Raw genomic sequence first — 16877 nt, forward strand, 5'->3', positions numbered from 1 at the left:
GATCTGTTTAAACAGCTTACACATATATGAAATGCAATGTTAAATGTAGGCGATTTTAACGAGTAACTATCTGAGTCTTTAGAGTTTTTTCATTCATATTTGACATCTGAAAAAATACAAAAACTTGACAGAACTGGAAAATGTTTTACTGATCGCAGTTGCACATTAATCACGACATTGTGAAGGCTGCTACATGTACATTTGTGCATAGACGGATACAATGAAAGTGAACTGAGGAAAAACGTTAGACAAACAATTGTTAAAAAGGCAGAAAAACAAATATAAAGACTTACAAAACAGCTTCCAGTCAGTGAAACATGTATATCAAAATTCATTCAAGATTCCAGTCAACCAGAGTGACTCTGACACCGCTCTCTCTGACATTCATAACTGCATACAAATGTCCATACAACAGTCATACTCACAAATTGACATTAAAATAAAAAAAAGGAGTTGCACCCATCAGGGGTATTCAGAGGACAAGGCAGACTTTGGAGACGGGGTCTAATGAAAATCCATTTATACCTTCAGCTATGAATCAATTGTATTTAACTTCTGACAAAATGATATTCTCATCAAGATGATTTTGGCTTGTAGGGGTGTTGTTCTCATGGCTGGATCTACCATACAGGCAATCTGGGCAAATGCCCAGGCGCCCTTGAGGAGAAAGGGGCCCTCAATTGTGGGAGTAAAAAAAATGTGTGCATTTTTTACTGTTGGGCTCCTCAGCAAAACGACACAGGGCTAGACTCTTTCTCGTGATGGTAACAATTATCTTCACTGTCTGAAAACTAATATATCCAAAACAAAATCTGGCGTTACGAGGTTTCTACCAGACAGCAGTGTTATCTAATCAAAATTAAATAAAACATGTTTCCAAAAAATTAAGTCTCTGTTTTCTTTATTTTTGACAGCCTGGTCAAGTGATTAGTGGTTAGCAGGCTACATGCAGTCTGGTAAAGTTGTATCAACGAGTGTATAGGAACAATGATGGATATTAATCCAGCCTAGTTTGTTCTGGGACTAGACTGAACGTATCTAAACTTGATGGCACACGTTACCAATTTTGTATTCTACAAAAATGTTGGGAATGGAACACAGTGCTCAACTCCAGCACTATTTCTAAAATTGCACGATTGCCAAATACATTTTCAATATTGTAAAATAGGAAAATCATCACTGATATTTTCTATGAAGTTAAAGTGACACAACTGAGGTTCACAGGATTATCAGATGGTACCCAATAATGAAAAACATTAATGGATACACCCGCCGTCTCATCTGCCAGTCTTCATTTTTTCGCAACTCATTCTCTCAGGCACATCAGACTCTCCAGGTGTAAGGCAATTCTCATCTTTCGCATCATCTCACACGCACATTCGCGCTAGCTCTCTCTCATTGTCTTGCGCCCTATTCTCACTCTCTCGTTCACCGAAGAGGCGTTTTTGAGTTGTGTTATCTGGGATCTTTGGATGCAGCGATGACTGGTCATCATCATCATCATCATCAGGTGATGGTCCAGCCAAGAGGTGCACGTTCAAACCCCGTGCGCAGAGTCGTCTCAACCAGGAGTGGAGCCATCCAACGCGTCTTGCATCTTGATGCGGGCGAGGGCGTAACGCTGCACTATCTGCTTGACGTGCTCCTCTTCTTCACGCTGCAGGATACGCAGGAAGTTCTTCAACTCGGGCATGGAGAAGGCATGCCACTGCAGGTAGAAAACAGGAAAAACTGTATTAGTGTATGTTGAGTACATAAACAACCTTTGGAGGTTCAAACACATTGTTTTGATATTTGAGTTATAAGTCTGTTCATGTTATACTTACATTGACTTCTCCAGTTTCGTTCTCTTTCAGAACAAACCCCAGGACTTTCTCATTGGGTCCAGCATTCAGACGCAGGCGGAGGGGATGCTCATCATCAGGCAGCTTACGAAGATAAACTGAAGATATAGATAGAGATTAAAAAAACCAAAAAAAACCCACTTAATTTAAAAACACACTTCAATTAAAAAGTAATACAAATACAAGAAGAGATAAGAAAAAGACAAGTGTTCAACATGTAAATGTAATGAATACCTTGGTCATGGCGCTCGCTGCGTTCAAACAGAGCAAACTTGCCAGGATTGTCCACCACAGTAAACTTCTTCAGCAAAGCCTCGATGACTTCACGAGCAGAAGTGCGAGAGCTGATGTGCAGGTGCTTGGATGCATCCTTTGGCAGGTAGAAAGAGGTGCGGCGCTTCACTCCCGCAGACTTCCTCGCTCCAGCATCATGTGCTCCTTTCTTTGGCGTTGGAACTGACACCGGTCGTGCCAGCTTAAACTGCACTTTTATGAAGCCAGTGTAGGAACCATCCTTGTTCTGTTGAGAAAAATAAAAACGTTACACTGACGGAAGAACACCTTTATATTAAAATGCATGAGCTTGGTACAAATTACAATTACTCACCATGTTCATGAACAGATTGCTGTTGATTTGAGCATTGTATTCCCTCAACTTCACCTGGATATCTGCAGTTGACAACTCCTGCTTCCCTGATACAATTTGTTCATCCTAGGAAAAAAAACAGTTCCAGTGTTTAGCCACTAGATGTCAGCACTCCCCTCCAAACCACAACAAGAGGAGCGAGAGAGCCCAGCCCAACAGACAATAAACTAGTACAAGAGGGAACACTTGATACGACATTGGGTTGTAACATAAGATACTTAAAAAATAAAATTTTCTGTAAAGACGTTTGGGGCGTCCAATATCTATCCAATCACAACAACCACACTTCTGATAACGAAAGAGCCATTCACGAGGCCGTTCTCATTGGAAAATAATCCCTCGATCTCACATTCTTAAGAAAATTTGTCTTTCAGGAATTGAGATTGTGTGTGTTTTACTACATGGAGTCAGTGTGGTACAACCTTTACAACTTCAACAGTTAAGCAACAGCCCTGTGATCAAAATGTGATTTTAACCCAACATTAAACAAGGCTTTATTCCAATAGGATTGTTTAAAAATGTGTGGAGGAGTATTACAAACACCCCAACACTTTAGAAAAGGATCGTTTGTTGGCTTTCTGTTTGGCTCCACTCTTTCTAATAGTGAGCACCAGTTGCATCAGACAGCAAACTTCCTGTCAACGTAGCAGAAGAAAAAAAACGATGATGTCAGCGCTGCCCAATCCTGTTGGACATGCTCTGCTCTCTTTCTGTAGGAGGGCTGAACGGGAGGAGAGAGGACGAGGGAAGGAAAGGAGGAACTTGCAGCTGCTTGCTATGACTGCGACCAACGGACCAGCACTGCATTCCTCAACATGGTATTCATATAAAAATAGACTCCCCTCTCAGGCTCCCACAAGTGGGAGAGACAATGCCCTCCCTTGTTTTACAGGCACATCCTGTGAAGTCAGCTGCCTCATCAACCGCACACTAGTAGTCATGCTTCACTCATGTTTCAGTCATGGACATTGGGCCTGTAGTATCTGCATTATCGTTTTAGGGCTTTTCCTGTGTCAACTTACCACTTGGTATTTCCTGTATAAAACAAAATTCATCAGAGCTGTGAGGCAGCACAAATCTATTTCCATACTGTACGCCAGCCACTTCCTCTTGGTGGGAGTAGAAGTCAAATCCAAAGATCACTATCTACAAAATCCTCTGGCTACTGCCAACATTTGCTCTAACAGATATGCAAATTTGTCATTTTTAAACTTTTGTGCAAACATATTTGGACAAATGCAGGAAGCTCCATTGTGATCAAACCTTTTTCCTACCTCCATCCAATTTAATGAGCTGTTGAACCCTAGAGTACCCTCATGAAAAGCAAACCAAGCAAGAGCTGCGTAGCCTATAAATCGATGTCAAGCAGAACAAGATCAATAGTAGCAATCCTTATGCAGATTGAAAGACTTAAAAGTTAATGTGTTGCTGTAAACCAGCCAATAAATCAATATGGAGGGCCAAGTTGAGCCTCCCAATATGGAAAATAAACTGCTTCTCTACTTGCCCACATAAGGAGTGACATATAAATATTGTGTAGACTGTGCCAGCAACATGAAATAAACACGGTGCCTGTAGAGGGAAGCAGGATTATAAATGTCTGAGTTTTTACAGTAAACAACTTCTGTTTTTCTCAGTAAAGAAACCTGATCGCCCAGTCGGTGTGGGTGACAAAAGGGAACCGAAAATGAGGAACTTAAAAGAAACAACAACCCGTGACTCAACTGTGATTGAGAAATTAGTGTGATAAAACCTGAGAGACTGGTGAATGAATGGTGGGTGTTGGGCTGGAAACTTGAGGTGCGGGTGTGCGTCATGAAACACATCATTTGGGATGTTTTCAAGGTTGTTTTTTTTTTTTTAAATAAAGCTCTCAACTAGTTAAGTATGTTTACACAAAACTGGAGGAACCTGAACTCCACCCGTCACAAGGCCTGGTTTCACTAGGCAAGCATCATCTTTACACTACCAGTTAATCTTGAGCAAAACACAAACTTCCCTACTACAGATGTGCGCCTGAGAAACTAATCCTGATGTATGGCCCCTTAAATACAATGAGAAAGTTCTCAATTAACACAAAACGCCTGCCACACCAGGGTTATAAATGTCAAATAACGCGAGAGTAACCCCTCCATGACCCACCCATCTCTCTAATATGACGTACTTTTACATCTTCTAGGACTTCTAGCGTTTATTTTTGATCAGTTTTTCCTCTCACCTTCTTAACATTTACGTTTGCTTTCCCGGTTTTGGGGAAGAAAGATGTCCGAGCGGTGAAGTACTGTTCAAACTCAGTGTCCTCCTCCTCCTCGCTGCAGTAGCCACTGCTGGTGGAGCTGCCCCAGGTCATCTCAAAGGAGGGAGTTTTGTCCGAGCTGTTCGCCACCTTTGCCATGCTGACTAACTCTTGTTTTAACCTTCTTTAACTCAGTAACGTCGACTCAAACCGTGTCTAATAAAACTACTTAAGTCCGATGCGGAACTACCGATACAAAACTTTGACCAAAGAGAAAAAAAAATGTTCTCAACACGTTTTAACGGAGTCACTAACAGATAACTACTCTCTCTTACAGGCGATGAAATATCTCGAAAGCGTCTCGATAATACAAATTAGTTAACAAATACTGACTTCTTTTTTACCACTAAAACTTCTCCTACCGGCCACGTTTCCAGGGTACTAACTGTGTGAAACAGGATGTATTCAGGCCCCCGCCCTCAGCACCACTTCCTCCCCCCCCGCTGTTGCCCCACCCAGGCCGTTGAGTTTGGAAAATACACAAAAAACAGCGCAGCCGGTCGCGATTGGACGCCGAAGGGAAATACCAAAAAGACTTCACCCCACCCAACCCCCCTCTGTCTGATGCTGCTGCTGCCACCTCCTCCTTCTCAGCATTTTTTTCCCCAGGATGGCGAAGTCATGACCTGGCCCACTCTGCGTCTGATTGGCTAGTACTCGCTGCTGAGTGTACTCATCGAGGAATGGGATTGGTCAGTGTGAGGATAGAATATCGAGGTCAGCCAATCAGAGGCACAGTAGGCCGGGTCATGACTTCGCCATCCTGGGAAAATGATACAACCGCTTTCTTCCTCCCTCTCAGGGGGATGCTGCTGCTGCTGTTTCCCCGCCACTGAAGATGACCACAGTCATGTGATCATGGGACAGGGTAGTCACACCACACACAGCAGTGGACAACATGTGAGTTTATTCCCCCTGAATGTCAGCTGTACAGACACTGAAATTAGTTCTTGTTAAAATCCTTAAAATTAGGCCTACATCTCCTAAAAAAAATTGCAAATATTTCATCCAAGAAGTTTAACTGCTGTACACAAGATGTCTCCTACTGCATTTTAAAGTCCAATCTCAGTGTTTATGCAGTGGAGGCCTCAAGTTTCCACACCACACTTGTTGAATATTGGACTCAGAAAGACTTTTAAACTATATGATATCAAAAATCATCTTCATAGGCCTGTCCTTTGAAATTGGATTTGCAATGAGCACAGAGAAGTTTTCCACTTTCAGCAGATGAATGTTGAATCCATAATATACTCATCCTACATAGTACATACAGTACTAATCATCATAGTATAGGCTATTGTTTCAGCTGTTAGAATAAAAATCAACATAATTTGCCATTTTATAATAGCAGGAATGAAACTTTGGAATGCAATTGCTAATTAAACGTAACCAATAAGAAACAAAATGTATTACTGTTGTTTTCCAAATCGAGCCGTTTCACGACCATTCACCTTTTTTTCCAGCTGTGAGCAGCTCTTCCACCTTTGTGCTTTAATTGTATTGTGTTACATTTTAAATATACTTTATGGTTTGAGTAGGCTATACTTTTTACTCTATCAACACAATACATACTCAAAACCTGCTTAGAATTAATATACAGGGGGATCAATAAAGTTACCCTATTTGAGATGCACCTTCATTTCCAAGCATTTTGATTTTATATTGAGAATCTGCAGACTGAACATTAAAATGAGGTATGTTGATAAAAAATAATGTTAAATTTCTTTTAGTGGCTATGTTTTAAAAATATTGCATCTGTAACACTGCACCCTGTACTGTAGCCTTTTAAATATTTACAGTGATTCAAAGAGAACATAAAAACTAAAGGCCCTGAATTACTGCCAGACTGATGAAGGCATTTCTAGTTATCATCAATGTGCTCATCTCACATGCTGAGGAGCTGGTTTGTATTAGTGAATTGGCTACATGACTGATCATTATGAATCAGCACAGTTATTGGCAGGAAATACATTGGAGTTCACTGTTCTTACACTGAGCAGGCTTTCAAACCCTTGCTGAGACAAAGTTAAAACATTTCAATAGTACAACAGATATTTTCTGCCTTTTTTTCCTACAAAGCATAACGATTGGGTTCTGTCTGAATGTTTTGTCATTCCTTTTGTTATATTATTTGTTTTGTTTGTATGTTTTGCATTAGGTTGTTTTCATAGCAGGTATTTTAACACTTCATATCAGGAAAAGCACAGGTGTTACTAATAACACTAATTATGATCTAACAGTGCACATGCTGACTCAATGGCATGAATTACTGGAACACTGCAATTATTAACATTATTAGTTACATCTGTGTTTTTTCTGCTTTGACAAGCTAAAGCACCAACACTTCATGTCATGATATCACACTCGTCTAAACAGCTTGCTGAAGTTTTTACATTCCTCCTTTGATAAGCAACAGGTGCTTGATAAAAGCCAGAACTCTGCTGTCACGAGCAGTCACTGGCCTGTAGCCTTTACTTTACTTTATAAATGATACTCCTGTGGTACTGAAAAACACACAGTGGGGACCACTCCTCTCGTAAAAGACTTTAGAGATAGAACAGCTGAAAAATATCAATTAATTAAATTAAATTAAATTAATAATAATTAATTCTCAACCAATAGACTGAACCAGGTCTTGCAAAATGTTCCCCTATAACATTTCTTGTTTCTCAACAACAACATACTTCCCCATCACATCCTGTTACTTCCTTTCACAGATTTGATGTGGTTTGCTGTCCACCTCTACACTACCTGGAGCTGTATTTATTGCTTTGAAGAACAGCTGTAACTGATAATAGTAAACATACAGTAAATCTCGACAAGCTCAGGTTCCGTTTAGTTGAGACTAAGCAGTGAGAATAGTTGAACTGGGTGTACTGTGTGTATTTACTGCTCTGTAAAGTGGTTCCTATTTTTGGCCATAAAACAATTGATTTGTTCCGTAAAGCAATCCAGCAGATTTATGACGTAAGTGCACAGGCAGTGTCAAGGCCTGTAGAAGTGACCAGTTTCCTCAGTGACTTTCTTGTTTTTAATAGTAACATTAGGGACTCAACATGGCAATAATTTGTTGATGCAGATGTCATAGAAACAAGTAATCAGTGACTACTATCACCTTTGATTGCTCTGAAAGGCACAGCTACACATGAACTTTTGTAGAACACTAAGCTACATAGGTCCTTACCACATTTGTGTCTGTTTCTATGGTGTGTTCGACAACACACGCGTGGTCAGCCACAGAGGCTCGGTCCCAGCTGCAGTCCAACTGAATCAGCACACGACAGCGGTAGTGGCAAGTAAATTTACAATCTGAAAGAATGGAAAATTACTAAGTTTAAACATTTCCAAACACATAAGTACATATATATAATGCTGTGGACAAAATCATTAAGTTAATAAACATAAAGGGCAATTGTAAATGTGTGAGGTCCTCCACTGGCCATTAATGGTCACTGCAGTTTGTTTTATCTGCACTTATTCTGCTAGTCTGTCTCAAAATATGCAAATATATGAATGGAAAAAACACTATAGATACACAAATAGGAATGCGCCAACTGTTGAGTACAGTTGTGAAAAAAACAAACTAAGATACACAATACTGAGTCATCATGGTAAGAGACATATTGTTATCATCACTGTGAGGTCTGTGTCAGTGTATTTGAGTGTGATTTCAGCTTTAAATTACTGTTATGACATTTTTTCCCCTGCAAACTCAATGCTATACTCAAACTGCAGATACATTTGAATGCATTTCAGTTGATGAACAGGAAGTTCAGGACTATTTCACACTCTTAGATGAGTCTTGAGCAAGAAGAGCCTACAGGTTGTCAGCAGACCCAGAGAGTAGACGATGACCAAACCACCAAAACCACTTAATCACCTTTATGCATGGTAGATAATGTTTGAGTAAAAAGAAAACACTGCTAATCAAACACCCAGGAAACAGTGTTATCCTGACTTGACGCCTTTTTGACAAACAATCTATGTATTTATGTAAAAAATGAAAACATGGAGAATCTATACTTGGTTAACTTGGTAAATCAAGTGGTTAAAGTTGAGATGCCTATGAGTTAACCAGATGAATATAAAGGGGATTTTTATGTCTGTGACATCTTCCTCTCTTCAACCACAAGTCTCCTGTGCTCGGTCTTGCGTTCATTCCTATTCGTGCATATGCAGGGAGGATTCACATATGCACACACCCAGATGCACAAACAGCCTATGTAAGCCAACTCACTGACACACCGCAGACTCTGCTTGTAAAGGCCCCAAATGAAGTCTCCACACAGGTCGCACCACGTAGGCTGAGCATGGCTGCAGGGTTGGAAATTGTGTCCTTCTCCCTTCCCCTCAGGGAGCTGGGGGTCGTGAGTGCTGCTTAGGACTCTGATGATGCCCACCCGGCTCAGCAGATCAGGGACCTTCGCTGAGTTGATCCTCAGTGCGTTGGTTCTCTCCAGGCGAGGAGGTGAGCATGGTGAATGTGTGTCGGTCAGATCGACCTGCACTTTGCTGTGCCTCAGGTCGCGGAGCTCGATGAACTCCCCCAAAGACATTGTGTCACTCAGACCCTGTGTTCCTCCATCACCACTACGGATAGAAAAACAGGCCAACACAGGCTGAAAGACACTGCAAAATATACTATTTGTCTCCTGTTTTCTTAAAAAATGATCTTGAAAACATAATCATTTAAAAAGTTTTCACATTATATTTGCAGTCTTCTACAGGCATCTTATTGATATTTATTTGGTCCCATTTCCATTTGATTCTATGGCCTTCTTGACTTTACTGAGGTACACAATTTAAAAATACTCATTATTCATTATTTCATTATTAATGTCCATTATAGTTTCCTTATGTCCTAAGTGATGTCATCAAATGTTTTATTTTGTCTTTTCAACATTCCAAACTTAAAACTTAAAAAAAAAAAACAGTTTACAGTGATATAAAACACAGAGATGCAGCAAATCTTCAAATTGATGAGGAATTTTGGTATTAAGAACTGTTACAGTTATCAGTTATCAGTTACTTGTTACAGTTGTACTTTAAATACTCTTGGGCTGTTTTAATCTGTAGCAACGCGTAATATGTAAAATCTGTATCTGTAACTACAGTTGTCAGATAAATGGATACTTCCCTCAGCAGTGGTGGAAAATAACTAAGTACATTTGCTCAAGTACTGTATTTAAGTACAACTATGAGGTACTTGGGTATTTCAATTTCATGCTACTTTCTACTTCCACTCCACTGCATTTCTGCATTATCTGACAGCTTTATTACTTTTCAGATGAAGATTTTACATAAAATGATATATGATGAAGTACTATTACTATAAATCTTCCATCTAAAATTGGCTCCACATCTACAAACTAAAACAATAAAATGATCTTACATGATAGAAGTAAACAATATAAGATAGTAAAATAACATAACACAGTGTGCATAAGAAGTAGTCTACTTTTACCACATTACATTTACAGTATCTGTTGCTGATAATAATTCTGTACTTTTACTTAAATAAGAGTTTCAATTCAGGAGTTTTACTTGTAATTGGGTATTTTCAGTTGAGAGTATTTGTACTTTTACTTAAGTAAAGGATCTGAGTACTTCATCCACCACTGTGCCTCAGAAATGTAGTGAAGTATAGGTATAGTATAAAATATAACATGGTAATAGTCAAGTGAAGTGCTATAAACTGTATTCATAAGTACAGTGCTGGAGTAAATGTACTTCTTCCACTGCTTATACTTATTACATAATGTCAGTTTTACTTGAAGTCATTTTCATATAGAGTAGACTTAACGTATATGTTTTCTATATGGTGCCTTATTACCAATGATTTGTTCAGGACACGTTGGTATATCACAGAACAGCATGTACAGGAAAATATGATAGCCTAATTAGCATTAAGAAAAAAAGACATGAGAGCAGCCATAATGTTCTAATCCAAATCAATTTACACGGACTTTTAGTTCATACATAAGTGTACGTTAACGATTTTAACTCCGGGCAGCTGTTTGTCTAAAAATTAATCAATTAAAGGTGCATTTAGGAAGGCTCGGAACATTAATACTCAGATGCTAAGTCCTAAAACAGTAAACTCGGTAAATTAAACGTCCCACTTTTCAACATATAAAGTAAAAACATTATTCAGTATATTTTGGTGTAACTTACCTAAACAGAAAAGAAAGCAGTCCCGTGGCAACTGCTTTGTCTCAAAACTTCTTCCATCCGAGGAGAGAAACTTTCCGCAGACATTGCTGACGGTCTCCAAGTAACGGAGGTGTGCAACCTCGGCCACATCTCTGGAAATAATCTGTCATAATCGGCCAGCCACGGAGCAACATCTAACATGAAGAGGCATCAGGGTGAGAGCTGTACCTGAGCAGCTCTCAGGACGAACATGTTTCAGATGTTTGACACTTTCAAAAGGAAGCAGTTTATCATGAAGAAGAGAGCGTGAGATGAGAATGAGCGGCGCAGACATCCGGAATGCTTACACATAGGGGGTGCTTCTGAGCCCCGAGCACAGCTGAGTGGGCGTGCAAAGTCCCCCCTCCCCTCCACTGTCTCAAACACTGATGAATCTGGATTTCATTTTCCATAACAGTGCGGTACAGAACTACAATATTTATAAACCTAAAGCCGATCCTATAATTTGATATAAAACCTTTAACCCGTCTTTACAAACAAGTCAGACCACCCACAGAAAACCAACATCATTCAGGAGGTCACAGCATAACTAGCAGCAGTATTAATTAACCAAACGTCTGGCAAATTCCTTTTGCTACTGTAAGTGAGTCTAAGTAAGTATTTGACCTCTGTAATGAAGGTTTTTGGGTCTCTGCATGCAGGGAGCTCAGGTTTCTCACTGATCCTACAAGCAGTGGGCAAGAAGACAAGGTAGAGAGAGTCATTAAAGCAATTTTATTTGTTGCTGGTGTAATGAAGTGTGATGCACCTCCGCTGTCACACACTGAGATCAAATAAGGAGTATAATCTCTCTCGAAGGAGAAGAAAGTGGAGAAAGCCTCCTGAGCTCTTTCATTAAAGACACTTGTTTAAAACAGTATGCCAAAAGGTTAACATAGAAACAAACATGGATAAAACCTTAGTACAGTATTTAAAAATATGGAACAGCATGAACCATTCCAGCATAAAAGAAAGAAACAGATCCATAGTTCCTATTATAATGTAGAAAAATCCAGCATATAGATCTGTTGTCTTCACATCTTGGTGACTCAGGAGTCCCATCTCCAATCTGCCATCAGTCCATCCAGAACCTCCAGCGGTCTGTCTCTCAGTTGCTGATATGCAGATCCCTCTGGATCTTCTCTGAGGTCTCTGTCATCAGCTGGCAGGCCTTCTTATGTTTTGGCCAGTGCTTCACCTGACATTCTCTGAAAGAAAGATTTTATACTTGATCGGGAAAATACCAAATACCAAAGTATATTACAGTGTATGAATATACTACAAAAACGTGTTTTATGCAGTTTGTATACCTGTTTGGTGTTTTATTCAATGGGCTATTGTGCGTGTGTTTATGTGGGTCACTTAATTTAGGCTGGCCTCAATCAAAGTGGTACTGACAAAACAACTAAACCAAGAACAGGATGAACTTTGGACAGGATGTGTGTAGTTTTGGTTACAAATGACTCAGTTCATTTGTGGGTTGAAGGCAGATCAACCAGTGACATTTGTGATAAAGTGCATGATCTGAGCATCAATTCACTACTATTGTGCTGACCAAACTGTTAAACTGTTAAAATCCACGTGCTGCTCATGCAAGCTGTCGAGCATCTGTATAAACGATCTCAATAACGATGCAAGGTCATTTGGTCACCATGGTAACACCAATTGATTTTTGCAAAGTGTTGTGGTTGTGTCATACTTTCTTGTTATTCCCTTCAATAGAAAGCTCTTGTAAGCTCTTTGTGACCACCAGAGAAGATACACTAACACATAAGGTGCAGCAAGAATGTCGAATCAATGAGTTACATGTCAGTAAATATAACGTATGATGTTTGCATCTCCTCATCTGTTTGTAATAAGTCAGGGTGAGCACAAATGAACTGAAATTAAAATCTTACCTGTGACAGTACCATTCTCCCTGACATCGAGAGCATCTTTTTGTAGCCTCTTTCCCGCAAGATCTACACTTTGGCTTCTCTGGGATTAAACTCTCCAACACATCCAAGTTGTACGTCTGGGCCAGCCTAGTTAAAAACAAACAATTATTATTTATCGCAAAGATAATATAGTTTTTACATGCCTTCAATGCTCAGTTAGACCTCTGTTTTAAGTTTTACCTTTGTGCCTGCAGTCTCAGATCACTTTCAGATGGGTTGAATGTTTCTTTAACTTGATACTTTGCTATTGCTTTCCACTTGCCAGAATTCTCACTCACAATGTTGTTCCACATTTCAGGGATCTATATGTAAAGAAAATCTGAGGTAAATACACAGGGACATACTGTTGTCAGAGAGTGCATGTTTGACTGTACCTGTTCCAAAATCAGCTCTTTTTTTGGAGGGGCAAGGTCTGTAACAGCGAGATGAGCCAGGAAACGCTGGAGTTCCACCAGGTTTGGCAGCTGATCAATCAACACCTCTGTCAAAAAACCCCGAAGCTGTGGCACATTCAGGATTAACCCACAAATAATAGTGTAAGAATATTAACTTCACCAGAATTATTCACCATGAGTGACACAGATTGTATAAAAAGCTCACTGTGATTACTTGAGGATTAACAAAGCTCTCTGGTTATATAAGTAAAGTAGCAGGAAGAGGATGAGAAAGCGCATAATAGGAGGAAGCATCTTAGTCAAAACAACCCTGAGAGACAGAATCTCAGATATGATGTAGTAGGAAAATGGTCTGGCACTCAGGACACTTCCTGAGCGGCCACTCAGGAGGAGGAGGAAGGGTTGATAGAATTTAAAATCAGTTTAGACAACCCTAAACTCTCAACATGAATGATGAAGATCACTGACAGCTGTAAAGATACAGTCAACATTTGATTTTTACGACACCTTTAGAAGCTGGCTTTTATTGAAACTGTTGAAGTCATATTTCCTTTGGCAGTCTTCCTTCAGGAGCAGATTGTAAAGGGAAATCCAGACCTGCCCATCTAGTTTTGTCATCTTTAAATGGTCCTCCACAGGAATCTCCTGCCATTTGCCATTTATGTACTTTTCTATCTCACCTACAACAGAAGACAGAGGGCAACCAGCAGAGGGTTACTTATAAGGCAAAGCATTTTTTCAACACATGAGGAAATTTAAATTTATATTTGATGTTTACGTAAGTGGGGTAATATACAGTGTACCTGCTTTGCAGCGACTCCAAGGACAGCAGTCAATCAACTGAACCAGAACACAAGGCACATTATGGGTGCATAGCATGCGATTGATAACACTGATACTGTAAAGAAAAAAAAAAGTTAATCTTTTTCAGTCATCTGTAACAACTTTGAAAATGAATTTATCTTTTAAGTCAATTTTACAGAAAAAATGCAGAATATTCTCTGGTTCCAGCTTTTCCCCTCTGAGAATTTGCTGCATTTTTTATATAATTCTAATATTTGTATATTTGCGTTGTGGTATTTTGGTCGGGCAAAACAACCAATGTGAACATGTCACCACGGGCTCTGAGAAACTGTAACATGCATTTTCACACATTTATCACATTTTATAGACAAGATACTTAACAAATTAATTGAAAAGAGATACATATGTGATGAAAATGTTGCAGCCCTAGCAGTAGGGTTAGCCCTCTTTTCAGCATCTATAAAAATGAAAGGATTTAGCTTTAAGTGCCTAAACTATTTGAGGAATTCTCTGTATCTCTCTTGTTAGCTGCTAAACTTTGTGTACAGTCCAGACTGTGTAATACCTGTCAGTGTGATCAGTGATGTAGCGCAGCACAGATAAAGCCTTCAGGGTGATTTCAAACTCCAAAGCAGCACTTTGAATCTGCAGCTCCTTCAAGATTTGAGTGATACAATGTTACAATGAGAGAAAGACTCACATACAGTCTGAATCATATTTTGAACCAATAGAGTGACCATGAATTTTACTCTTTTACCTCTGTGGAAGATTCAACTGTTTTGCCTGTTGGGTTGTGTTGGTCATGAGTTGCAGCGCCCTCCCTTGTGGTCTTACTGACCAGCAGGGTGAGTTTACGGTGGCAGTAATCCACCAAGTCAAGAACAGATTCATCAGCTGCCTCACATGAGTCCTGCACAACACACACATCTACTTAAAAGCATCACATAAAGCTCTATCTATAGTTAAATTATGAACCAATTATAGAGAGAGATAACACTCTCACTCATTATTGTCTTATTACAATAATGCTTGAACACATTTAAAACATGCTCCAGGTTAATAAAGGGTTTGTTGAAACACTGACCTTATGAAACATTATTGTTTCAAGTAGGTTTATGATTGTGGCTTCATGGTGGATCTAAGAGGGACACATAAAATGGACACATGACATCATTTATAAGCACCTCAAGCTGATGTTCATTTTAAATCTGGTTCCACTCACCACCATGTAAAGATGAAAGGTGTTCTTTGGATTGAAGTCCTGCAGCTGACATAAAATAGGGTAAACTTTGTGCTTCCACACTTCAACCAGGATCATCTCGTGGACCAGGACTGGTATCTACAGAGGAGGTGGAAAAGAAAATAGTGAATTAATGGTTGCTTGTCTACATATCTAACATGCTATGTGACATTTTACCATCATACACTATATATTGAGAAAGCACTCACCTTTCCATATGACACCAAGAGCTCCTTGATGAACTCGTCATGCATGGCAGAGGCATTCAGTATCGCCTGCATGTTGAGTTTCTCAATATACTCGTGCTGTCTGAACCACCTGTTAACACACAAAGAGAAAAATAATGAAAAACATCAACTGCAGTGTTTGGCTACACTTAATAAACCTCTACATGAACCGTCCAGACCTCTCAGATGTCTGGTACAGGTCTGTTTACTGTTCCAAAACATAGAGGTGCAGCGCTCAATTTCTGTGAACCACAAATGTGGAAGAAATTCTCAGAAAGTCTGCTCCAACTCAAATTTATTTCACTGGTAAATTGAGGCTAATAACTTTTCTGTTTTCCACAGCCTTATATCAAATTAGAGTTGGAAGTATGAAATCATACACATTTATATCAATTATGACTTATAAAAAATGCTTTTAAAAAAATCCACAAGCCTCCTTCTGTGAAAAAATGTATAGGTTTGTCTAAAGCTAATATGAAGCTTCAGCCATCCAAATTAGTCAAATCAAGTAAGATATCTTTCAACATTAGTCTTTTTAGTGCTTAAGTTGCTATTTTTGTTACTATACTTCCACCATAGCTCAACAGGGAAACACATGTGGCAGATATCCACTTCATATGACTAACTCAGACTGATGAAGCCTCATATAAGCTTCAAATAAAATTTTAAATACATGGCATATGGACACCTGACTTGTTTTAAGACAGACAAGAAAAATGTGAACCTGTCCTTTAACAAAACAGTAATAGAAAATGTTGTGTGGGTGTTTATTAAGTACGGTATATGAAGTACAATTCAATTTCAGATTAATTGGCAGTAGACTCATACACACAGTATTTGTTACAGTAAAAGTCATCAAACATCTTACAGAAGTGCCTCTAATAAAGTACCTAGAGTTAGGATTACTTAATGTACACTAGTGTGTTTTTAATCACAAATTACTGAATGTAACGGTGAAATATGCTTATGTTATGTTGTCATGTGTTTTACTAAACTCAAGATATGACCCTAACCGGGGTATATGCTGCTATACGGTAGGCGTCCTCACCTTAATTTGTCAATCATCATCAATCGTCAATTTGTCAATCACACATTTCGTCGTGTCAACACCTGAGTTTATATTAGTTGTATAGTTAACATTAGCTTCTTCTTACCTCGTAGAGCCCACTTCTTTGAGTGAGAACGTTTCCAGACTTTGAATAAAACCTTCTGCTTCGACAGGTAAAAGTACTGACGTGTCCATTTTTGTTAAAGAGCTAAAACAACACGTCAAACTATCCAGTAAACTAACTTAAA

General features: G+C 39.2%; 2 protein-coding genes across 3 annotated transcripts; both read right to left on the minus strand.

Annotated features, from left to right (window-relative positions):
- Window positions 1-160: 160 nt before the first annotated feature.
- LOC128355097 (ras association domain-containing protein 1-like) lies at window positions 161-11257 on the minus strand. Of its 2 annotated transcripts, XM_053315293.1 has the most exons (7): window positions 10961-11257; window positions 9024-9376; window positions 7971-8095; window positions 2452-2556; window positions 2079-2364; window positions 1827-1942; window positions 161-1708 (listed from the first exon to the last, which is right to left on the minus strand). In XM_053315293.1, exons 2-7 carry the CDS (start codon window positions 9340-9342, stop codon window positions 1562-1564), a joined length of 1098 nt encoding a protein of 365 aa, XP_053171268.1. In that variant the 5' UTR covers window positions 9343-9376; window positions 10961-11257; the 3' UTR covers window positions 161-1561. The 2 variants fall into 2 exon arrangements, with proteins under 2 accessions (XP_053171268.1, XP_053171269.1); XM_053315294.1 differs by lacking the exons at window positions 7971-8095; window positions 9024-9376; window positions 10961-11257 and adding an exon at window positions 4709-5132.
- A 749-nt stretch (window positions 11258-12006) lies between these two features.
- Window positions 12007-16824, minus strand: zmynd10 (zinc finger, MYND-type containing 10). The gene is made up of 12 exons (XM_053315292.1): window positions 16736-16824; window positions 15564-15672; window positions 15337-15453; window positions 15199-15252; window positions 14872-15024; window positions 14680-14768; window positions 14114-14208; window positions 13818-13990; window positions 13290-13415; window positions 13096-13217; window positions 12877-13002; window positions 12007-12186 (listed from the first exon to the last, which is right to left on the minus strand). Exons 1-12 carry the CDS (start codon window positions 16822-16824, stop codon window positions 12087-12089), a joined length of 1353 nt encoding a protein of 450 aa, XP_053171267.1. The 3' UTR covers window positions 12007-12086.
- Between the last annotated feature and the right edge of the window lie 53 nt (window positions 16825-16877).

Source organism: Scomber japonicus, chromosome 3 (assembly GCF_027409825.1).
Source record: "Scomber japonicus isolate fScoJap1 chromosome 3, fScoJap1.pri, whole genome shotgun sequence".
Taxonomy (NCBI): Eukaryota; Metazoa; Chordata; class Actinopteri; order Scombriformes; family Scombridae; genus Scomber; species Scomber japonicus.